The following is a 23519-nucleotide window of genomic DNA, read 5'->3' on the forward strand; positions in this document are numbered from 1 at the left end:
TTCATTTTCTGTGATACTGAATGGTTTCCAACATCTGAGCAAGACACTACAAACTAATTGGCACAAGTTTTGTCTTTTGCAGCTCCCTGGCAATTGGAACCAAAACCGGATACAGGCTTTTCTCCCTAAGTTCTGTGGAACAATTGGACCACGTCTACGAAAACTGTAAGTTGGTTTTACCTTGATGCAGAAGAATATTGGGTGGTGATCGTCTTTAGTTTGTATGACTGCTCTTCTAATCTTCCTTAAGGAGAAATTCCATTTGGTTAACTTTCCTATTGTAGCAAAGATAACCTCAGCTTCTGCTCCATCCTCACTGGACTAGAGCGGTGCTAGTTACAGATACGTTTAAAGGAATATTGGCAGGCTTTTAAAAAATCAATTGGAAACACATTCTTAGTAGTATTTCTAACACCAGTGTAGGTGGCTAGACCTGAGCATTTAAGAGCTTTTCATTGATAGGTTGTTAGTTGACATTTTCCATGGTTCAGACTGAATGAAGTGTAGACACTAAACAGTCTTGCTTTCTGGTAGGTCTGCCTCTCAGTTCCCATAGGTTAGCTGAACTCAGGTTTGAGTTGCAGACACGAAAAGATGGAAGAATTTTCATTTACTTTATGGCTAGTAAGTTTCAGACTCACAACTTCAGTCTTCCACCTGCATTACCTGAGTTTGATATTCAGAATAAGGGTTGCTACCAGCACTTCTCTTTTAGGGACCCATCTGCAAGGAGGTTTGACTCCACTGAGCAACTTTTATGTTACCAAACAGTATAAAATGCAATTTTGTTTGCCAAGATCAGCCTAGATTTTAAGAAGCCTGCTTACCTAGGTGCTCGGCCAAAGCCCTTTAACATTATTATAACAATTTAGCCTCATGAATACTGATCTGCCCAGCTGTGTTGCACCACCTATTAAAAAGCATGGTAGTCCCAACCGATCAAGGTGCACTTCAGTAACACAACATAGCTGGAACCACACAGTGTTCCTGCAACAGACTTGTCCTCTTGGATTTCCACAGACTTCAGGGACACTGTTCAAACAACAAGTCTCAGAAGGCTAGTTATCTGAGTGTGAACAGGAGGCCCCCGCTTTGTGACAGCCCGATTTACGACCTTTTCTGTAGGTGTGGAAGGGGGCCAAAATCCCCCGACTTGCGTCATTGGCCCCTCATTTACAACGATATACGACACGTATCGTAAATGTGGACTAACAAGTTATAAAGAGAGGTTAAAATGACTGGGACTTTTCAGTTTGGAAGAGATTGAAGGGGGATATGATAGAAGTATATAAAATCATGAGTGGTGTAGAGAGGGCGAATAAAGAAAAGTTATTTATTAGTTCCCATAATAGAAGAAGTAGAGGGCACCAAATGAAGTTAATGGGCAGGCTTAAAACTAATAAAAGAAAGTTCTTCTTCACACAGCGTGTAGTCAACCTGTGGAACTCCTTGCCAGAGAAGGCTGTGAAAGCTAGGACTATAACAGAGTTTAAGAGAAGCTAGATAATTTCAGGAGGTTAGGTCCATAAAATGCTATTAGCCAGGAGATAGAAATGGTGTCCCTGGCCTCTGTTTGTCAGAGGCTGGAGAAGGATGGAAGGAGACAAATCGCTTGATCATTGTCTTTGGTCCACCCTCTCTGGGGCACCTGGTGCTGGCCACTGTCGGCAGACAGGCTACTGGGCTAGATGGACCTTTGGTCTGACCCAGTACGGCCGTTCTTATGAGTTACGGCACCTCCGATTTGCGACACTATCCCCGGAACTGATCACGTCGCAAGTTGGGGGCAGCCTGTACCCGTTGAAACAACAAGGAGTCCTGTGACACCCTAAAGACTAACAGATTTATTTGGACCTGAGCTTTTGTGGGCAAAACCCCACTTTGTCAGCATCTGATAAAATGGGGTTTTTGCCCACAAAACCTTATGCTCAAATCTGTTAGTTTTTAAGATGCCGCAGTTCCTACAACACTGGAAGCTGATAGTGTTTAGAGTGTCACAGATGACTGGTACAAGTGACAGCCTACAAGAGATGTAGAGCACAAGTGGGCTGACATAGGGGGCCAGTCCCACTCCACACTATTTAGGGGACTCATATTAAAACGTTACTGTTGTCAGAGTTGCCTGTTGTTTTTACGCTCTCACTTAAAATACTGTAATCCAAGCAACAAAGAATTAGTTTGCACAGGCATGGGCAGTGGGTAATGTAGGCAAGCAAAGGCATTGCCTTTCTAAAACTGCTTACAGTATTCGGCTGCCAGGGAGCACTGCAGCCCCGGCCCTCCAGCCAAATGGGGAGGATTGGGCTTGAGAGCTTAGGATGGGCAGAACTTGGCTGGGGGTTGCTGAAGGGGCGTGGTCTTGGGGGAAGGGTGTGACTTCAGGCTGAAGGAGTGGAGCTATGACTTGCCTTCACCAGCTGCCCATGAGCACAGATCTGGTCAGTGAAGGGCAAATATTGGCTGCCTGTAGCTAGAGTGAAAAAGGGGGAACCTCTCCCAGGGTATCTGGGGAGGAAGGGTTGGGGTGGGAAGAGAAAGAGGCCTCTATTTACAGAAAGTCAACCCAAGTACCTTGGCTCCAAGGCATCTGGAGGGTTGGTGCAGCAGAGACTATCCTGTGTCTTATCTTCCTTCGGGCCATTCCTGTTCTCAGGGAGCCCAGAGCAGCCACATAGCAGGTACTCACAGGAAATACCAGCAGACTACGCAGTGCTTGTCCCCTGCCTCAGGGCATCCTGCTCTGTTTGCTCACGGATCCATTTCTTCCCCTCTAAGGAGCTTGTCCAGCTTCTTCCGAGGACATGTGCTCCCTTGATTAAGGTGAACACCCATGAGGGAGCCTGTTCCCTTCTAATTAACTGCACCTGGAGGGCCCAACCCAGACTAGTCAGGTGTGCAGCTACTGCAGGCACTAAGTTCCTATCTCCAAAAGAAAAACCATTAACCCCTTCCTGTCTGGGCTCTGTGCACATCCCCATCTGAAGGCCTACCTGAAGTCATTCCAAGCAACAGTAATCTACTGTATATTTAAAAGTTTGTTTGATCAAGAACTCCTCCTAAACAGTAAGAGCTAGGGCTACCAAATTTGGTACAGAGCTTGCTCTGATCATAATTTAAAGCAAGGTAAGGGTTTGCTTGTGCCAGGAAAACAGGATGTGCCTGGAGTGGGACAGAGACAGAATCAACAAATCACAAACAACTGTTGAAAGAGACTGAACCAAGATGAGCCAGAAAAATAGGATGAACCTGCAATAGGATTGCTTCTCAATAACCCTTACAGAAAAGAGATAAAACAGGGAAACTGGGAGCAGTGCTCTGTTTTGGCACCGCTAAATCAATGCTTAAGGCTTGCAAACTAAAAGACAATGTTATTGGAAACCAAATTGACTACAGCCCTTTTTGGTTAAAACGTAGCGCATGATGAGTTGATAGGGATGAAGAAAAAAATAGACTTGATGGAATTCCCATTTAAAAAATACTAAAATTAACTTCAGTAAAATAACACTATATTTTTTTAAAAATACAATCATTTCAAAAATACGTATGTTTTCCTTTTATGTAAAATATATATATGAATGAAGGCCCTCAATACATCTTCTAGTGTATAACAAAAGCAGAACTCTCACACTAAGCATCTAACCCTGCAACTCCTGAGATAGGCACAATGCATATAAGGGATTTTACTCTTAAAGAGCCAAGCCCCCAAGATGAAAGTGTTGTCCTCATCTTCTTTTGGTTGAACAGATGAGATCCCAGATGTTTATATTGTGGAGCGCCTCTTCTCCAGCAGCCTGGTGGTCGTGGTGAGTCACACCAAGCCTCGGCAAATGAACGTCTACCACTTTAAGAAAGGGACCGAGATCTGTAACTATAGCTATTCTAGCAACATCTTGTCTATCCGTCTGAATCGGCAGGTAAGGGATGAAGGCAATGTTCTCTCTAACTTTTTCTGGCCATGTGTGGAATAAATTTTATGTGCAGATATCAGAGGGGTAGCCGTGTTAGGCTGAATCTGCAAAAGCGGCGAGGAGTCCTGTGGCACCTTATGCACCTCGCCGTATGTGCAGATGTGCACCATCAGTAGAAACACATGCTGCCTGCTCTCCCCTCCCTGGCTGTGGTTTTAAGTTGTTCTCACTCTATTGACTTCCGTGAGGTTATACCCTCTTCCTATAGCCTTGTATTCTCCTCTCTACAAAAAGGGGAGGTCAAGGAGGTACATTCACGCCCACTGGTACCCACAGGTGAGCTACATTGTTTTAGCTAGATTCCATCATTCAGTTCCACCCTCGAGAGCTATGTGGTGTTAAATGGATGTAAGGGGGTGGGCGTGTGAGGACCACGAGCTTTCAGTACCTCTACAGTAAAAGAAGTGCCAGTGCAACTGCCAATTCTGGCTTCAGACCTACCATGGCATCTTCGTCACGGACGATGTAGTCACGGCTAGTAACACAAGCCTGGTTGTAATGCAGGGTGGAGCTTTGTCCAAAGGCTAACGTCTGCATCCATGAGCAGCCCCAAGTCTCGCTGTTTTTTAAAGGTGTCCCTCGTACCGTGACTGTCCTGCTGAACTTACCCTGTTTCCTAGCAGCTGGTTTGGTTTGGTTTTTAGGATTTAAAGTTCTTCTTTCCCACGTCCCCTCTCCTCTCCCTTCCCTCCCCCGCCCCCAATTTCTTCCAAAACACATTAGAAGTTATCATGAATAGAGTGAATTACAACACAAAACTAGGCCCTATAATTGTATCTAATTGGCCATTGCTAGGTTAGCAACAGCAAAACCTGCAGTAAGCATCTCCAAGAGGCAAGCCCTGTCTTGAGTTTCCAGTAAAGTTTTGTTTGACCATTTAATTTCTTCTCTGAAATGTTTTGTGGCAGGGAGGGAGGAGCTGGCAAAAGCAGGACTTCTTTTTGGAGGCCGATTTACGTTTTGCAAATGTCAGTGTAGTTCTAGGCGACTGCCATTCCTTTTGGTGGCTCTCGCTTCCCTGTGCAGTGCCATGAGCCAGAAGTTTGCCAGAGAAAAGAAGGATGCTGTAGTGACTTGGGCACTAGATTGGTCCTTGAGAGACCCCAGTTCATTGCTGTGTGATCGTGGGCGACTCACTCGGTCTTTCTGGGCCTTCGTTCGCCAGCTGTAACTAGGACAGGGTGACTACTCCCAATCTCCCAAGGGGGTTATGAGGATAAATACATTGAAGACCGAGGCACTCGGACACAGTAATAATAGGGACCCTAGATAGATGGTATAAACACCCACTTGGAGGAGAGCTAAATTATTCTAGTGCTGTAAGTATACACGCCACTTGGGAAAACACATAAAAGATACGGTCACTGTCCTGAGATGCTACTGCTCTAGCACAGGTGGATACAATCTATGATGGTTATGACCCAGCACCGGAGAGCAGCATTGGAAAACTAAGCCAAAGAGAGTTTTGAAGATGTAGGAGGATACTCATCACATGGGAGGGTTAGATAATAATGCTCACTCGCTCCTGCTTGCCATTGGGAATAATTTATTTCACATCAACTGTCATTAACATGTGTAAATGGTGGTATTAAGACTATTCTTGTTCCACAGCATTGGGGAGACAAGTTGAGGCAGGTGATACCTTTTATTAGACCAACTTCTGCTGGTGAGGGAAATAAGTTTTTCGGGCTTGTTACAGGCTCTTCAAAGAGCTTGTCTTCGAAAGTTTGTCTCTCTCTCCAACAGCAGTTGGTCCAATAATAGATATTACCTACCCCACTTTGTCTCATTTAAAAAAAGTGTGTGAAGCTGATTCCGCTAGAGGGTTTGCAGACGTTCTATGACTGGATCGCTGGCTTACCCAAATATCTGAACGATCATGCGCAAAATTCTCTCTTGATACTAGGAGGCAAAGTTGGCCCCGCCCTCTGGACATGGATGCATTTTGTTTCAGTGCATTGCTGCACAAAATCAATACAACCTGGGCCAAATTTATCTCTGGTGTAACTGACTTCAGGAGACTAATCTAGCCTGTCTTAAACTTAAAAACAACAAATAGTCTGGTAGCACTTTAAAGACTAACAAAACATGTACATGGTATCATGAGCTTTCATGGGCACAGCCCACTTCTTCTGATGACCCTGGCTTGTGAGTTAATTGGCTGACGATCAAGTTAGGCATTCACTTTGTTACTCTGAAAATCCTGGTCTTGGACTTTAGTATGGAAACCAGACTGCACTGGAGAATATCTGTCATCGTAGAAAACCCATCCAAGCCAAAGAATCACCGTCGGCCATGAAAGTTTAAATAAGAGCAGATCTTGTTGGGTGAATAGTTTTGACTTCTGATTGGAAGATCAGTGGAAAATCTTTGTTGTTCAAACTGAAGAATCCATTTGAATTAGACTCTGGGGCTGCTACTGATTCATGGAAACTCTTTGTTCCCAGCACTGTTATTACTTGCACATGGTGGAAAAACAAGATTTTTTTTTTCCTTTAAATGCTGGAGCAGAGGTTTGTGCTTTAGTCTGGTGAGAAGCAGTGTTTGCATTTCAATGAAAACTCCCTGTGTTTTCCTTGGATCACTCAGCTGCACTCCCGCAGCCGAATCCTTTTGATGTACTTACCAGAAGGACTTTGTTGCTTCTCATTGTGCAGGGCAAGATGATTTTGTCCGTTTCTTGGTGTCTAAATGAAAGCAGAGAGGAGAATGCTGTGGAGCAGTAAACAGCCAAAATGGTACATTCTACATAATGCACGTTGTACAGATTGAACCTCTCTAGTCCAGGCCCTGGGGACCTGACTGGTGCCGAGCCAGAGAATTTGCCAAACCACAGGAGGTCAAGATTGTCTAGCAGCATCACCCACACTTCCACTGCTTGCTGGACACTCTCGGAAGACATTTAGGGGTAAATTAGAGCTAAATAACAGCACAGAACACGGAGAGCCAGGACTGGTGGCTGTAAACAAACCATATGGGACTACAGGAAGCCTGGCCAAAATTCTGATAAGTGGATGTCCAGCTGACTAAAATCATGCCGGATCACGGATGTTGCCGGACCAGAGAGTGCCGGACTAGAGAGGTTCAATCTGTATTGCTGTCGTTCCTTCTCACGCACCCTAGGAATTAGTACTCCACACAGTTCTGATGCACCATTCCCCAGCATCTAAGCAAGCAGCGCGATGCTAGTTCCTCATCCGTGGGCCACTATGTGCCCCTAGCACGGTGCTTTACACTAGTGCGAATGAGACACACATCCTTCCAGTTGACACTAGTGTTAACGACTGCCCAACGGGCAGGGCAATGGAGAAGTAGGGCTTTGTCTGAAACTCTCCCTGAACTACTTCAGGGAATAGTCTCTCCCCTTTACCTCCATGCTCCCACCTGTCACCTGGTGTCTGCTTTTCTAGGATCGTGTTCTTGGTGCAGGACACTGTAATTCTGCCCCACAAACACCCCATCTCACATCTGAAAACCTATTTGCATTCTTCCCCCTACGCATCCATCTATCTGCCCCTCTGCTTCCCTCTAGCTGTGCATCAGCAGCCTCGGATGGTCGAACTCTGGGAAGCCTCGAGACACCTTTGCACACAATATGCTTCACGCACATTATTTTTATGATGTTATGAAGTTGAAGGCTCTTCCTTTCGAGCGTGCCACAGTATGCTAAAGGTGGGCCTCCTTGAATGGCTGCAAGAATAGAAGCTTCTCTTGAATTAGAAGGCGGCTTTGATTTCAAGTAGCATCGGTTGAGCCAAAGTTTTAAAGTGTGGGTGTCTAAAGTGAGTCACTGACCTCCACACGAAGAACTAAAATAAGTGGCCGGCTGGCCAAAAGGGGTGGCAGTATCTGTTGCCAGAGCCGCCCAGGTCTGAAGAGTCGGGCCTCGCCTGCTAGTGCCAGCGTGTCCGAGGGGCTGAGTGTCTGCCACTTCCATTGATGCTGAGGGGAAGCTACAGGTGCTCAGCGCTTCTGAAAACAGGCCCCAGCTGCCTTCTCTGTTTGTACCAGTGCTGAACATATTAAGAACATAAGAACGGCCACACTGGGTCAGACCAAAGGTCCATCTAGCCCAGAATCCTGTCTGCCAACAGTGGCTAATGACGAGTGTCCCAGAGGGAATGAACAGAACAGGGAATCCTCACATGATCCCTCCCCTGTTGCATATTCCCATCCTCTGACAAACTGAGGCGAGGGGCCCCATTCCTACCCAACCTGGCTAATAGCCTTTGATGGACCTAACCTGCGTAAATTAATCTAACTCTTTTTTTAAACTCTGTTGAAGTCCTGGCCTTCACAACACCCTCTGGCAAGGAGTTCCGCAAGTTGACTGTGCGCCGCGTCAAGAAAAACTTCCTTTTGCTTGTTTTAAACCTGCAACCTATTAATTTAATTGGGTGACCCCTAGGTCTTGTGTTACGGGAACATAAGTGACAAGTATCCGATTGCAGCGCCACTGTTTTGAGGCACGGTGCTGAGCGATCATAGCCCTTGCCTTTATATCCTGACAACACTAGGTACAGCTCCGGGGGATCCTGTGTTCTGCTTCTTTCCATTTCTTCCCCTCTATTCTGCAGCCCTCTTCCTGGCAATCGGTACTGGGGGTGGTGTCAACATAGATGGGTGAATGGCAGCACGAGGCAATGCAATGGAGATGGGGCAGATCACAGTAGCTGTCTGATAACCTGTTTCATCTCTGTTGTTCCTACTGAGCTAATTGGCCCTCTGTAATGTGCGTTTCCCCCCTCCCCCCCCGGCGGAATCTGAACACGTCCTGCTGCAGGACCTAGTGGTTTTCAAAGTTACGACCCAGTATAGGTGGTGGAATGTCAGGTGCTGGGTCGCATCACTGTAGGCTGACCCGGTGATTAATGGGGGTTGCTAGGCAGGCTTCCTCCCTCTCCTCGCACCACGGACCACACTGCACTCCAGAAGTGGCCAGCAGTGGGTTCAGCTCCTAAGCGGGGGGGGGGGGGGGGGGGGCACAGGGCTCCACGCACTGCCCTCCCCCTGCGCACCAGCTCTACACTCTCATTGGCTGGTTCCCGGCCAATGGGAGCTGGTTCCCGGCCAATGGGAGCAACGCACAGAGCCACTGGCACCCCTCTGCCTAGGACTCAGGCTGGCTACTGGCTGCTTCCTGGACACAGCGCGGTCTGAGGTGCCAGGACAGGCGGGAAGCAGCCTTAGAGTCCCCACTGCTCTGCTGACTGGGAGTCACCAGCACCCCAATCTCCTTTCCCACCCTGAGCCGCTTCCTGCACCCCAAACCTCTCATTCCCAGCCCCACCCCGGAGCCCGCACTCTCGTCAAAAGATATAATGATGGTGGGCCACAGGCATCAATCATTTTCTTCCACTGAGTCATGAGAAAAACGTTTGCCAACTGCTGGTCTAGACCGCTTTGGAGTGGGGAGCCGAGGCTGGGTTCCCACTCCCAGATGCTGAGTCAGAAATCCCCCACAAGCAGCCGGTGCTCCTTTGCTGCGGTGGTCTGTGAGGCTTCGCACTGGAAAGCGGGAGGAGTCCCATCGCAAGGATGACGTTCGAGTGGATTGGAGGGAGCCGCGCCGGGCTGTGGCGGGAGTCGATTAGCTGGGAAACGAGCGCATCCCGCTCTGATTGTTAGGATTGTAAAGGATCCTGATGTGAAAGGGGCCACAAAGGGGAAAGTGTTTAAAAAGAAAAGCCTACCTCGAGTGAGGCAGGAACGAAACATGGGGCTATTCGGAGACCACCATCGTGGCTAACATTCAAGCTGCTCCCAGATAATCCCTGGCAACCGCACAGCACGGTGCATTTGCGAGTGCTCTTTAAAATCAACTCCCCGGTAAGGTCAAGGCCAAAACGCTCAGGGTGTGTCATCTGGGTTCCAAAGTAGAACGGAATGCAGGCGGCTCTTTGTGGTGTGCAAACCTAGTTTTCCGGGAGCAAGGGGTTTGAGAGGAAAGGTCTCCCCGCTCTCATTAGCCACTCTGGCAATCAGAGATGCCTGGTTTGCGCTCTCAGCTTGCAGGACCTGAGTGCAAGAGTAAACTCTGCTGGGAAAGACCAACATAACTGGCACCTGCTGACATGTTTTCAGTCTGGGTGCAGGGGGCATTAATAGGTTGCAGTTGTGTACCTATCTGCTGTGTTGTTGCAGAGGCTGATTGTTTGCCTGGAGGAATCTATTTACATTCATAACATTAAGGACATGAAGCTTTTGAAGACCATCCTGGAGACACCGCCGAATACAACAGGTAAGCAAAGGAGACTGGATCAAAGGGAACACGTGACAAGCTGGGTGTTCTGCACCGAGCTCTGCCGATCTGAAACGTCTCTAAGAACTGAAATTGAGCCAGCCCCAGCATTCTTACTAACAGGGTTAGCTGGGTGCTGAGAATCCAGAAAGGCCCTGAAGACCGTAAATCTCTCCAGGGACCTGTGCATGTGAGAGGAGTTGTGCCTTGGCCATGCAGAGCTGGAGGAGTAGGAACCAGGGATGGGAGAGGAGGCACAGCTGACTGGGGGAACGGCACCCACTTCCATGGAAATAACTTCATGGAAATAACTCTGACAACACTGCTAGGACTCAGTCTAGCTGCGTTTATGTTGCTGCGACACCCTTGTAATAGCGTGTCCAACAACGGGTAGGAGGCAGCCTTGAAATGCCCAGACCTGGCTTGGCTTTGCTTGATATGGGTATGGGGTAAAAGGAAAGGGGCTTCTTCTCGAAGTATTGGGGTTTCTAGCTGAAGACCGTGGTGCTGCAGGAACCAGGCTGCATGTGTCTTTCTGAGGTAGCCCCAGCATCCAGCTTACGCTGACATCTGTTGGGTACGTGACCTCCAGCAGGCAGCCCGCTGTCTCCAGCAACCACTTAAAAAATCCCCCGTGTAATTAAATTCACCCGTACAATCAGGTGGCCCCGACACGCTCCTCTCCCACGTCTTCACTCAGCCCACACGCAGCACATACTTCCCTCCTCTTCCTGGAGTCTGCCTTTCTTCTTCCACAGCAAAGGGATTACTGCAGGGACCGTACCTAGACTTTACCCTCCTGGGATCCTTCCTGAGTGGGAGGATTAGCACGTCTAGCTTCAGGACGTCCTGCCCTTTCCTCTAGCAATCCTGCTTCAGAGACGCTCCCAGCCTTTTGCATTCCTGTGCACAGGAGACCCAGCTGTGTTTGTCCCCCGGGCGAGTCAGCCGCATAGCTCTGCGCCTCCACATGCGGTCCTGTCGCTCGACACCTGATTTTAACTCTGTATTTAGACCCTGGCCCAGAGAGGCCTGCGGCAGCCAGGGAAGCCTGTAGCATGGTGGAAAGCCCTTGCAACTAGGCTTCTGCCAGGGACCTGTCTGGGCAGGGAGGGGGGTGGCCAGTAGCGGGAGGGAATGCACTTCTTCAGCTCGCCTCTCTGAGCTCCCATAGAGCCTGGCCGTGTCCTAACACTGCTCCGTGCCAGTGGAGGGCAGGGAGCAGCAGAGTCCCCTCTTGTGCGACTTCCGGGAAATCCAGCTCTGCAGCCGCTATTTAGCTGAGCGAGGGGAGGGGAGGGGAGTCCGCGGCGGCTGCTCGTGGCGGGTTCCTGTGTACGTGGTTCTGCTGTCACTGCCGTGGGTGGTGGCATCTCTCGCTGTAGAGCAGGGGTGGGTGATCGTTTTTGAGGGGGGAGGGGCCACTCCAGGATTTTGGTACGTGGTCCAGGGCCGCCCTGCTTCGGGGTCTCCGCAGGGCGGGCTGGATCAAAGGGCTTGGCAGGCCACATATGGCCCATGGGCCATATCGTGCCCACCCCAGCTGCAAAGCCATCTCCGTGGAAGAGTTGCCTGTCTGCTTGGCATCCTGGGAACACAATGCCTGGCCCTCCAGCGCGACCTACTTCTGTCTTTTAACAGATGGCCTCTTGCTGAGGATTAAACATCCTAAATCTTCGACTATAATTCGATGCCGATCAAAAATATCCCACAAGAGACACGCACGCCCAGGCCTGCTGCTGTTGTACGGCTGCCTTGTCTTAGAAGCCACAGGTTAATGGTGTGCTGCTAGCACTGAGCACCGAGTGCTCCTCATCTCCCAAGAGTTTTGCAGGCTGCTAACCAGTCCTCTCTGCCGTCACTGCGAGGGAGCACAGCCCTGTTCTGCAGGCTGGGGGAAACTGAGGCAGGAAGGGTAGTGACTCCCCCCAGCCACGGAGGGGGATCTCTAGCAGAGGCAGCAAGTGGCCTCCAGAGTTCACGGTGCTTGGGGCTGGAGTGCGGGTACGAGATCGCATCAGCGGCGGGTTGTAAGTAGGCCGGTTGCCTTTTTATTAATGATGTCAGTGGCTCAGCGGTGTAATGGCCCTGGCAGGACATTCTGCTCTCACAGGCTCTTGTAGGACTGTCTGGGGTACGGAAGAGCCACATTTGCCTGCAGGCTTGAACTCAGCACAGCTCTGACTTGTTTCCCTCTTCTCTCTCTGTGGGGACTATTGCATCCAGCCCAGCTGCTGCCTCAGTTTCCCCCGCCCAGCTCCCCAGTAACTGCTTGGAGGCTCTCCTGTCTCGACTAACTCCCCTTCCTGGGTGCTGGTTTATTGAACTCCGATGAAACTGAACCTTGCTCTTAAGTCCAATTAGTCTCCCCCTGACTCCTGCCGCCTCTTTGTGCTCTGGGCAGCCCCCCGCCTGCTCAGTGACGCTAAACCCTGAGCTGATCCCCGGAATCAGACAGCCGGAGGTAGCATGGGGCTAGCCCTCTCTGCCCCCATCCTGAGCAGCACCCAGAGTCTGGGCCCACGTCTGCTTCGCTGGGTAGCTCGAATCCGCCGAGATGAGACTATGCTGCCCCGGAGGAGGGGACATCAGACCAGTTCTTCTTCTGCTGCAGCAGTGGTGCTGCTCTTTGTCCCAGGCCTGGCTTCCTGGCTGGGTCTTCTAGCCAGGCCAGTAGCAGGGTGCAACTGACTCCTAGCCTGGCTTCTTCAGCTTGAAGACTCTCTAGCTTAGTGGCTCCCAGCCTTTTCAATCTATTACAATTTTACGTCCCCACCCCAAACAAGATATCTGTGCCGGCAGCCTGCACATCCCTCAGCCCCCGCTGCTTCCCGAGCCGTGGGAAGCAATGTGGGTTGAAGGACGTGCTGGCTGCGAGAGGCTCCATACCTTTATTATCATTTCTGTGTTAAACTTTCCACATGCCCCCGCCCCCACAGTACCGTCACAGACCACCAGTTGGGAACCACTGCCCTAGATCCGAAGTCCTCTCCAGGCTGGTAGGAAACAGTCTCCCGCTGTTGCCTTTAACCGGTAATGACTGAGAGCAAAGGCCTTCCTTTTGAGGGAACTCGCTCCTTGTCTCCTTGGCCTTTTATCAGCACTTTAGCCTCTGGAACACACAGTTAACCTCTGGAACTCCTTGCCAGAGGATGTGGTAAAGGCTAGGACTTGAACAGGGTTCAAAAAAGAGCTAGATTGATTCATGGAGGTTAGGTCCATCAATGGCTATTAGCCGGGATGGGTAGGAATGGTGTCCCTCGCCTCTGTTTGTCTGGAAATGAGTGACAGGAGAGGGATTACCTGCTGTGTTCCTTCCCTCTGGGACACCTGGCACTGGCCACTGTCGGCAGACAGAACAGTGGGTTTGATGGACCATTGGTCTGACCCAGTCTGGCTGTTCTTACGTTCATTTAGTTTTAAAAAAAACTCTGGTTTAAAAAATCCTTCCCCCGTGACACAATCCCACTGTTTGGGCTTTATCAGCTGCCTTGTGTGTTACACTGGACAGCAGCGGAACTGTGTTTATCTGGCTGCTGCTCACCTCAGCGTGAGGCAGAGCAGGGCTGGCAATGTCTCAATACCCTGGATTGCTAACGGGAGAGCTCACGTTACTGGATGCTGCTCTAGTTCCAGGGCTTTTGTTCCGTTCTAAACAATGATCTGAAACAATAGCTGCTGCTAATGCTGTCTGGCTGTTGGGCCTTTCCCACGGCAGTATCCTGGCATGACCGGCCCCGTGAAGCGTGCAGGGAGGGGAAGTGCACTTCCTGTTTGGGGAGCTGCACGCACAAGCTGCCTGGATCACAACTAGCCTTGAACGCTGCAGCCTCCCCTACGTGCGGCGCTTTCCTAGGAGCGCTCCGTGAGGTTTGACGCTTGCTCAGAAATGCAGGTTCTTATGGGGCCAGCTGTCCCCTGCATTCTAGCAGCAGCCACAGCAGCTGGGGGGAGGGGTACCTGTGGCCCATCAGGGGTCTGTGTGAGGCCCATGAGACATTGGGTTTCCTGGTGCCCATGTGCAGAGTTGCCAGATTCTGCTGGGTTTCATCCGCGTCGTTATTTTCCTACCGATATTACTCAAGTGACACACCCGCCAAGCAAGGGCCCGTGACGCGAGGTGGGTGCTGGTTGCTTGCAACAGTGGCTGTGAGAACCAGGCGCTCCCACTGCATCCAATCACAGCGCTGCTACACCCTGCGAATTCTAGGTCCGCCAGCGCAGTGAGCAAATCTGCCCTATCCCGGGAACCCATCCTGGAGACGACCATCTCATGGCCCACTGAGACGACGGAGGGCCACTTGTGCGGTGAGGAGCTTGGCTCCGTGGTGAGGGGGGACCCATAAGAGCCCTTTGAAATGTTGCGGGTGATTGGAGACAATCAGTTACCAGGCTGGTAATTCAGATGAAGGGGGAGAAAGAAGCCTCTTTAAAAGGGCTATCGAGGAAAAAGCGAGCCCTACCCGCACATGCCAGTAGGTGCCACCAGAGTCCAGGAATTTCCTAGTGATTTCCAGCCCACAGTGCGTGGCTGGACGCTCCTCTGGTGAAGCAATGCAGCTGGAACTCCAGGGTTTCAGTCATGGGCTGCACCCGTTTTGTTTTTATGGCATGTGCTCACTCTCTACCTGACCACGTTTTTCTTTGCCTCGTGCCGTGCTAGGTTTATGTGCACTTTCTATCAACCATTCCAACTCCTACGTGGCGTACCCTGGCAGCTCGACTATTGGGGAGATCATGCTGTACGACGGAAATAATTTGGTAGGTGTGCTAACCATGCAGATACTGACACGGATGGAAAATAATGTGCGTAAAAGCTTCAGAAATGCCCGGCAGAGCTTTTCGAACGAAAGAGAAAAGCCCATCCGCATAACCATGCTGCACAGAAATCGACCACTAATATTGGGGGCATCTTCCACCCCTCCTTGTCCAGACACAGCACGTGGTTCAACTAATTATCTGGCATGGGGCTCAGAGTGAAAGTACTGAATTTAAGATCAGTGTGTTTATGGTCTAGTTCTTTGGCAAGGAGAGCAGCCTTCATGCCCTGCGTCCTCAGCAACTGGGGAGAAATGTGTGGTCGTTATAGGGCGAAGGGAGCTGCAAGGCAGAGAGAGAAAAGCCAGCAAGTCACATCAACTGCTTTGGAGAGGCATATAGTGAAAATGATTAGCAAATCCTCAGTCCTCCCTTGCCAGGGTTTCCCGGGGATAAAGTCCCAGGAATCGGTAAAGTTCGGTAAATTAAAAGCTTCGCAGAGCGTGAACTGTCCCCAGAGTTCAGTTCTGCCTGTGCCCAGGCAGGTGCCAAACATCAAGGCTATGTCTACACTCGCGGCTTCTTGCACAAGAATCTGCAGAGCATCCTCATTGCCCGCCTGCTCTTGCGCAAGTAAGTTTACAGTGCAACGTGGTAAGAGGGGGCTCCTTGTGCAAGAGCTATGCTCTTTTTTTGACAGGTGTAAGCCCCTCTTGCGCAAGAGGGCAGTGTGGACGCTCAGCAGAGATTTCTTGTGCAAGAAAGCCCTATGGCTAAAATGGCCATCAGAGCTTTCTTGCGCAAGAAAGTGTCCACGCTGCCATGGATGCTCTTGCGCAAAAGCACAGCTCGCACATGGCAGTGTGGACATTTTCTTGCGCAAGAAGCCGCGAGTGTAGACATAGCCCAAGGGAGCAAGGTAGAAGGGCAGTCACATCTTCTCAGCCTGGTGTGAAGCTAGGCTGGGCACCCACAGCTGCCAGAGGAGTTGTAAGTCCTGGGCACGGTGGCTGTGGTAGGTGGGTAGGAGGAGAGCTGGGGTGGGTGGAAGGAAGCATAGAAACTGTCCTGAACGTAGAAGTAGGCTCAAAAGACAGTGTAATTGCTTGGGACCTAGTATTTCCACATTCCAAAGTACGGGATGGATGGAGGGTAGAACGCAGCTGCTTGAGGGCCCAAAGACATATGGAATGAGCCGCCGGAAAGCAGGTGTGTGTGGGAGAGGAGGGGAAGGGGTTTGCACTTTGGTTGATCCTCCTGTTACCTTTTTACCAACAGAGAACAGTCTGCACCATTCCTGCCCACGACGGGCCTCTGGCTGCCCTAACCTTCAACTCCACCGGCTCGAAGTTAGCAAGTGCGTCGGAAAAAGTGAGCGAGAACCCCGCTGTGACTAGCGTCTCCTTAATGCCTGTGTGTTCGTGGGGTTGCAGGTTTGCTGAGGATCCACAGAGCCAGCCAGTGGTTGGGTTAGCTTGTTTTATAGGAAGTGGAACCTTTCTGTTTCATGCCAGTGAAGCCTCCAGTATTGATTGAGAAGAAGAGGAAAGCTGGGGTGAGGGAGACCATTGAAAGAAACACAGTTGGGATTTGCACCAGATGGGAGGGTGGGAATGTCATTTGCATGTTCTGGGAAAGCATCAGAAAAGGGGCATGTTTCTGCTCGCCCCGCTTGCTGCATGACCTTTATCCTGCATTTTTACAGGGCACTGTTATCCGTGTGTTTTCCATACCTGATGGGCAAAAACTCTATGAATTCAGAAGAGGAATGAAGAGGTCAGTTCACTCCTTAAAATGGTTGACAAGTATGTCCTGGAATCAAGTAACAGCCCGTTCAATACATTCTCACTGCAGGCATTCTTGACCATGTAAGACCATAGCTGCTTCGACATATGTTACTGTCCTTCTATAAGAATGTGATAGCTGTGTATGGCCCCCGCCTTTTTTTGTCTCTGGTAAGCTAAGTGGTACAGTTCAGTCTCTTGCAAAACTGGGTGATTCCAGAGAATTGCAGGCATACTGGATACACTGACTCTTTCTTTTTTGCATAATCTCCCCTCGAAAGGAAAGGTTATTGAATTTCCATTTAATGTAATGAAGTCACAATAGTTATATTGTTAAAGTGAGAATCAGGTCTCTGTATATCTGGGTCAAGTGGGTATTACCGTTTACCTGTTCTGATCTGGTTGGGTTTTATGCCCACATTGTCCAGGCATAAATGACTGTGCCCAGGTCTACACTACAGTTAGGTGGACAAACTGCCTTACCTCGACCTAACTTTGTGTTTACCCTAAAATGTAGCTCCCACCGTTGTAACTGGCCCACTGCACTGACTAAGGCCAGATCTACACTGGTGGAGAAAATCGATGCAAATATGCGACTCCAGAGAGGAGAATTGCGTAGTTGGAGTCGACGTCCCTTGCACTGATTTCCTGGGGCGGCCCTGCAGTGGGAGGTCGATGGGAAAAACTCTCCTGTCAGCTTCCCTTACTCCTCACAACTATGAGGAGTCCTGGGGTCAACGGGGGCGCCCTCTGTGTTTGATTTAGCAGGACCTTACTAGACCCACTAAATCGAACACTGGACGATCCTTCTCCAGAACGTCTATCTTCCTGCAAGTGTAGAAGTGGCATGAGGGCAGGGCCTCTGTGTGTGTGTGGGCTCCTGTGGAGGGGAAGGGGCGGTGTGAGGGCGGGGCCCCTGTGTGCGTGGGGGAGAAGGGGTGGCGTGTGGGGGGGGCCTGTGGAGGGGAAGGGGCGGCATGAGGGCAGGGCCATGGTTTGGGCACTGGTAACCCCCACACACACACTTTTAGGGAGCTTCTGCCACTCCTGTCCTAGTATGAGGGCCGGGGCCATGTCTCCCTCCTAGGGTTGTATTTAGCCTGACCAGGAAAAAACATGGTCAAACGATGCTGCCAGGGCTTAGTTGGGCAAAATGTCTCACCAGCTTTCCAGTCTCTGGGTCAGAGCTGAGCATGCGGCCCATCAGGGTTCTGTGTGTGCAGCCATGACCAGGGTCCCCTGCAAGCTGAGCTCATGAGTGAGAGTCGGTGCTGCCCAGCTGATTAGCAGAGGGCCCACAGCATGTGCTTCTATTGGTGGTGCACATCCATACATGCCTTGGTGCACATAATAAAATTTATTCCAACACGAATGGGAAAAAATTAGCGGGAACATTCGTCCCCGAGACACTTTGTTTGTTGTTTCCCACCCAGAGGGTTGCCAGATTCCACTGCTTTCTGTCCACGTAGTTTTTTCCCGACTGGTTTTAAAGAAGAGGCACGCACGTAAAGCCAGGTCCTGTGCTGCGAGGTGCATGTTGATTGCTCAAGCATTGATTGTGAGAGCCGGGTGCCCCCTCTGCACCCGATCCCAGTGCTGCTGCGGATCCATCAGCGCATGCTGCAAATTCTAGGTCCGCCAGCGCAGTGAAGAAAAACTGCCCTGTCCTGGGAGACCGTCTTGGCTACGACAATATCCCGGCCCACTGTGACACTCTTGTGTCTCACTCATGAGCCTTGGTTGCCTGTCGCGCTCTGGGTCCTCTTGTGTCTGGATTTCTAGATGGCCCGGTGTGGCTGCTGCGGAGTGACGCGCCCCTTCTTTTCTCTGCCCCAGGTACGTGAACATTAGCTCGCTGGTGTTCAGCATGGACTCGCAGTTCCTGTGCGCCTCAAGCAACACTGAGACCGTGCACATCTTTAAACTGGAACACACCACAGACAGGTGAGTGGCTCTAAGCCAGGCCCACTGGCCAGGGAGGAGGAGGGAGAAAAGAGGGCAGGTGTCTCTAAGTTAAAAAGGGATGCTGGGTTCCTGGCCCCTGTTGCTGCTACTGTGCAGTGGTAGTGCCTGGGGCCCCTTAAATTGCCATGGGAATGTGGGCGGGCGGGACCCAGCATTGAGGGCTGGATGCCCCAGACCTGCCCCTTCCAGGTGTGCTAAGCAGCCCCCCCACCTTGCCCAGTGGCCTGCAGATGTTGTCGGCCCCTCAGCTCTGAGTTCCGCCATTTCCCCCCCCCCGTCTCGACAAGGGGAGTTGCCACACAACCATTAGCATGCGGCCTTCCCTTCAGTGAGACTGGTCAGACTGCCCCTTCAGCTCAGTATCCCAGGGGACTGGCTGCTAGGAAGCGCTCTCCCCACTCTTGGCTGGAAAGCATGTCAGGCTAACCTCTCCCTGCCAGTGTCTGGCCAGCTCCCAGCAAGGGTCCCCCTCCGCCGGATGCCGCTGACGTCCGAGTTGCTATAGCAAAGCCAAGCAGTGTTGCCACGGAGCCGCCGTGTGCGTGCGGCTGGAGGCAGGGGGAAGAGACGTGCTGCAGGCAGCACAGCCCTGAACTGGCCATGAGGTCTCAGCAGTTTGCCTGCTGGATGCGTTTCCACCCCCTGTGGTCACATCATGTTAGAACTTGCTGGCCCTGCTGCTCGCTGAGTCAGCCCCAGCAAGGGGAGGGTTTCAGTCTGACTAGCAGAACCCGGCTGTTCCCTGAAGAGCAGATCCAGCAGCGGGCCTTCAGGCTGTGTATGGGGCTTGCAAACGGGGCCTTTCCGCTGGAGTCTGCAGACAGTCCCCTAGCAGCCGTACCGACCGGAGGACAGCTCCCCTGTCATGCTGGGGGCCTTCCGCAGGCGGCTGCAAGGGCAGAGTTCTGTGGCTCAGATTGTGGTCTCGCTCCCCAGCAAGAGAGCCGTCCTTGAAGCCGCATTCCCCCACGCGGCTCAGATGTGAGGTGCAGTTTTCAATCCAGCTGTGGAGGGGGGGAGTGACTTATTGGACCAAGCACTGCTCTGGGACCCAGGAACCCTGGAGCTCTGTTCTTTGCACTGCTGCTGGCCTGCTGGGCGACCTTGGCTAGTCGCTTTGCCTCTCCGTGCGTCAGTTTTGCCTGATGCTGATCTGTGCGCTGCACTGTACTTACAGGCCCTTTGTTCTAAAGGCCTCCTGTCCGAGTGAGCCTTGCGAAGTGCTAAACATGCAGGGAAAGTAACTTATTGGGGTTTCTGGCCAGGCAAGAAAAGGGTTAATTTTTAATCCTGGTCCTCCCTGAGGCGAAGGTGGGGAAGTAGATTTTGTGTCTGGCCGAGGCCATTTGAATTAGTTGGGCAAGCCTACGTTCAAGCAGGTTGCGTGTTTCTGGCCGTATCTAGCACGACAATCCTGCAAGTCACTCTCAGGAGTTCGCAAGCGGGGGAAGGCTTGCAGAAGTTACCAGCACGGCATTTTTTCTCCGTGCAAGCAAATCATTTGTATTAGGTAACGGGGGTGTTGCAAAGCCTGTGAGTCAGCTCGCACAGTCCAGCAAAAGGCAGATCCGTGTGCCGCTGTTCTGATAAGTATGCACGTTCTAACTAGCCATGGTCTCTGTTTTGTTGATGCTAGATATAGTAGCCACTGCACTTAGCCCCACTGACTGGTTTTGTTACCCTCAGCCGGCCAGAAGAGCCTCCCACCTGGAGTGGTTACATGGGGAAGATGTTCATGGCTGCTACCAACTACCTTCCTGCTCAGGTATCGGACATGATGAACCAGGACCGGGCCTTTGCCACCGTGCGCTTGAACGTATCTGGACAAAGGAACATCTGCACGCTCTCCACGTACGTAAGAGCAGCTGCATTCCTCACCCCCTCTGCCGGCAGAGAGCGCTACAGACGCAACCGGACAATTTCCTCATGTGACACATTAGCAATCAGCTGGGCAGGCAGAAAAGAGTGGTGTAATAGTTTGCTGAAGGCGCATTTACTGCATGTAGGGTACCTCCTACACAGTCCTTCAGGGGATGTGGCTAGGTACAGACTTGGTCCCCTGCAAAGCCCTTCCGTAACTCTGGGTCCTCATGTAGGTCTTGTTGACTCACCAGTCTGCACTGGTTGAGTTACACCAGTGCAAACCCATGGGGTCCCTTTAAAGCTGTGTCGACATGACTAGTAACCGGGTTTGGATGGGTTAGGGCACGCCCCAGGCTTGGCCTCCCCTGCAACCTGCTCTGGTGCAGTGTATGCACCACCCATCATGGGGTAAATAGGGCCGGGGGGTGTGCGAGGTAGGAACATCAGGCAGACACGTGGTAGGGATGGGCTGTAATTTCACGCGCTGCATCCCTACCATGGTGCCCTACTGGCTCCGAGATCCATGGCTTCGTTTCTGAATAGGATTCAGAAGCTGCCACGACTGTTAGTTACCACGTCCGACGGACACCTGTACATCTACAACCTAGACCCGCAAGATGGAGGAGAGTGCGTCTTAATTAAGAAACACAGGTAAGCGCCTCCCAGGGGCGCCAACCCCATGGCCTGGCTAGGGAATGGCCTTCCAAAGGGAAACTTGCCTCCTAGAGTAAAACGAGACACCAGGGTTTAAAGCGACTTGTAGTTTTGGGTCCTCAACGTGAGGCTCTTGGAAGGAGCCTGATTTCCAGAGGGCAAACACTAGGCACTTCCTCCCCCGCATGGTGTCTCCAGCTGAGCACCCTGCTGTCCAGGCATCACAATCACTCACGGCTTTGCCGGACTCTCAGCCTGTTTTGGGCAGGGGGACGTTTGCAATCACCTCCTCGCAGAGGTTTGTTCATCTCCGAAATGCGGAGACCCTGACCTTCTACCGCCAAGGCCAGGGCACATCCACTGAGGTCAGGTCCTCTGCACTGACCAGGCAGGAGTAGTGCCCCTCTGACTGGGGAGGGATGATAAGGCAGGGCAGTTCTGGGAACTCTCCTGCCCACCCACAGACGTCAGGCCGAGTGCAGTCTTCTCCTGTGCTGCTGTTTTCATTTGTACGTAGTAGGGATGTTAAAGTGCATTTAAGTGATGGCGTAACCGCTGAAAACGTCAGCGCTTACTCGCAGGGCGGCAGGGAGCTCCTCAGGAGCCAATGTGCATGGGGCAGAGCTCTTAAATATTGGTTAATTGACTAGTTAATTAACCTCATGAATGCTTATCGGTTACTCGAATATTCTGTAGTCCCCAGGGGTGGGGCTGGCAGCCAGTGCACTTCAGCCCCACTCCCGAGGATCCTCCTGCAATTCTATGCTGCTGCCTCTGATACAGAGGCAGCAGTGCAGGGTAGCAGCAGCCCCTGTCCAGGGGAGGATCTGAGCTCCCGGACCCAGCCTGAGCTGAAACAGAGCCAGGCTACCTGCCCGCCTGGCTCCTAATACACTTGAAATGCAGAGTCACAGCAGGGGTAGTTCCTGGACCCAGCACAAGCTGGAACTGAGCCAGACTGCTGGACAGCCTGCTAAAAAATTTACTGGCAAGGGGGTAGGTGCGTGTGGTCTATAGCATTAACTGATCGCTTTTGCTTCTCAGTTAATTGGTTAATGGACTACACTATTACATCCATCTTGTAGGGAGCTGGCTTTTAAGCCACCTCTCTGTGTGTACTGGGAGTCTGCATGTAAGTGCGCAGGTTAACGGAGGAGTGCAGGCTCACGGGTTAATGGTGTACACAGTTACACTTTCACATCCCTAGTACATATATCTGAAATGAATAACCCCAGAGGGTTACGTGACTGGATAATGAAAAGCCTTCGGGGAGTGGTGGAAGGGAATACGTGTCTGTATCTGCCTAAGCATTGTCCGTTAAGCCCACCAAACTCACACACACAAAAGCTGGCTGCTCAGCATACTCCAGTGTGCCCAGCTAATTCAGACATCCGTGACACAGGCCGAGCCATGTACCTTGTGCATAGCACAGGTCCCAGATGGGCCATTTCAGGTTCACGTTTGGCTGCCTGGGTTTTACGGGCTCCTCCTGGTTTTGCAGCAGGGTTGGCATCTCGCGGAACCTTTGGATGAGTCAAGTGAGTTTAAAGCTGATTATCCATCCCCGGTGCTTTGTTAGAGGTGCTGCAGGTGAGAGGAACAGAGAGGATCAATGCTAACTCCTATTCCTTCCCTTGCTTCAACCCGATTAGCCTGCTTGACTCGGGAAAGCCAGACGAGAACCAAGAAAACGACCTCCGGCCTCCCTTCCCTCAGTCTTACGCCGCCACCGTAGCCAGACAGAGTTCGACGCCTTCCTCTTCAACCAGGCCAGGTGAGCGTGAGCTGGGCTTGCAAGGGCTCACAGAACGGAGCCGCGGAGAGGCCTCCCTGACCCGGCCCTTCCCACGCCACGGCCCATTGGAATGACTTGGGATGATTTGTTCTGCTTCCCATCACCCCAGTTCCTGCCATCAAGTCCAGGGCTAATCCTTATGCTCAGGTAGCATCCCTTGGGGGCTCCCAGGCCCTCCTCCATGGATCCAGCTGCAGGGTGGAATTTCACTGCAACCGAGTCCATTGCAGGTTCCATCGTGTTGACCTTCCTTCCCCGCGCCCCGTGTTTCATGACGATCGCCGATTCTGAAATGCCAGTGCTCGTGGGCACGTTTGCTCTTGTGCGCTGAGCACAGGAGAGGGCATCGGGAACACCTACGTTTTGAATTTCCTCTCCAGTACTGACGCCCTCTATAGCAGGGGTGGGCAATAACTTTCACAGGGGTTCACTTAATGAACTTTGGCGCATGCTTATGGGCCAACTCCACCCCCAGAAGGGGCGGGGCCTGA

The 23519-nt window shown here is 51.4% G+C and overlaps 2 protein-coding genes across 9 annotated transcripts in view; one reads left to right on the forward strand and one right to left on the reverse strand.

Annotated features, from left to right (window-relative positions):
- The window catches only part of ARSG (arylsulfatase G), a 148536-nt gene that overhangs the window by 18909 nt on the left and 106108 nt on the right, over window positions 1-23519 (reverse strand). For 2 of the 8 annotated variants that reach the window (XR_016347541.1, XR_016347544.1), the window contains one exon: window positions 6595-6655. The exons of 2 other annotated variants lie outside the window; for them this stretch is intronic. The gene's annotated coding sequence lies outside the window, so the exon portion shown is untranslated. Of the gene's footprint in view, window positions 1-3912; window positions 6656-21223; window positions 22818-23519 lie in introns of those variants that run through there. 4 more of the 8 variants (XR_016347540.1, XM_089771904.1, XR_016347542.1 and 1 more) reach the window with 2 other exon arrangements.
- The window catches only part of WIPI1 (WD repeat domain, phosphoinositide interacting 1), a 44834-nt gene that overhangs the window by 11080 nt on the left and 10235 nt on the right, over window positions 1-23519 (forward strand). Inside the window, exons 2-11 of the mRNA XM_075903985.2 lie at window positions 83-165; window positions 3745-3914; window positions 10113-10209; window positions 14873-14970; window positions 16246-16338; window positions 16673-16743; window positions 18588-18695; window positions 20403-20567; window positions 21123-21230; window positions 22886-23007. Coding sequence (XP_075760100.1) covers window positions 83-165; window positions 3745-3914; window positions 10113-10209; window positions 14873-14970; window positions 16246-16338; window positions 16673-16743; window positions 18588-18695; window positions 20403-20567; window positions 21123-21230; window positions 22886-23007 — 1115 coding nt within the window. The remainder of the gene's footprint in view (window positions 1-82; window positions 166-3744; window positions 3915-10112; window positions 10210-14872; window positions 14971-16245; window positions 16339-16672; window positions 16744-18587; window positions 18696-20402; window positions 20568-21122; window positions 21231-22885; window positions 23008-23519) is intronic.

This window comes from Pelodiscus sinensis, chromosome 20, assembly GCF_052426305.1.
Source record: "Pelodiscus sinensis isolate ZL-2025 chromosome 20, ASM5242630v1, whole genome shotgun sequence".
Taxonomy (NCBI): Eukaryota; Metazoa; Chordata; order Testudines; family Trionychidae; genus Pelodiscus; species Pelodiscus sinensis.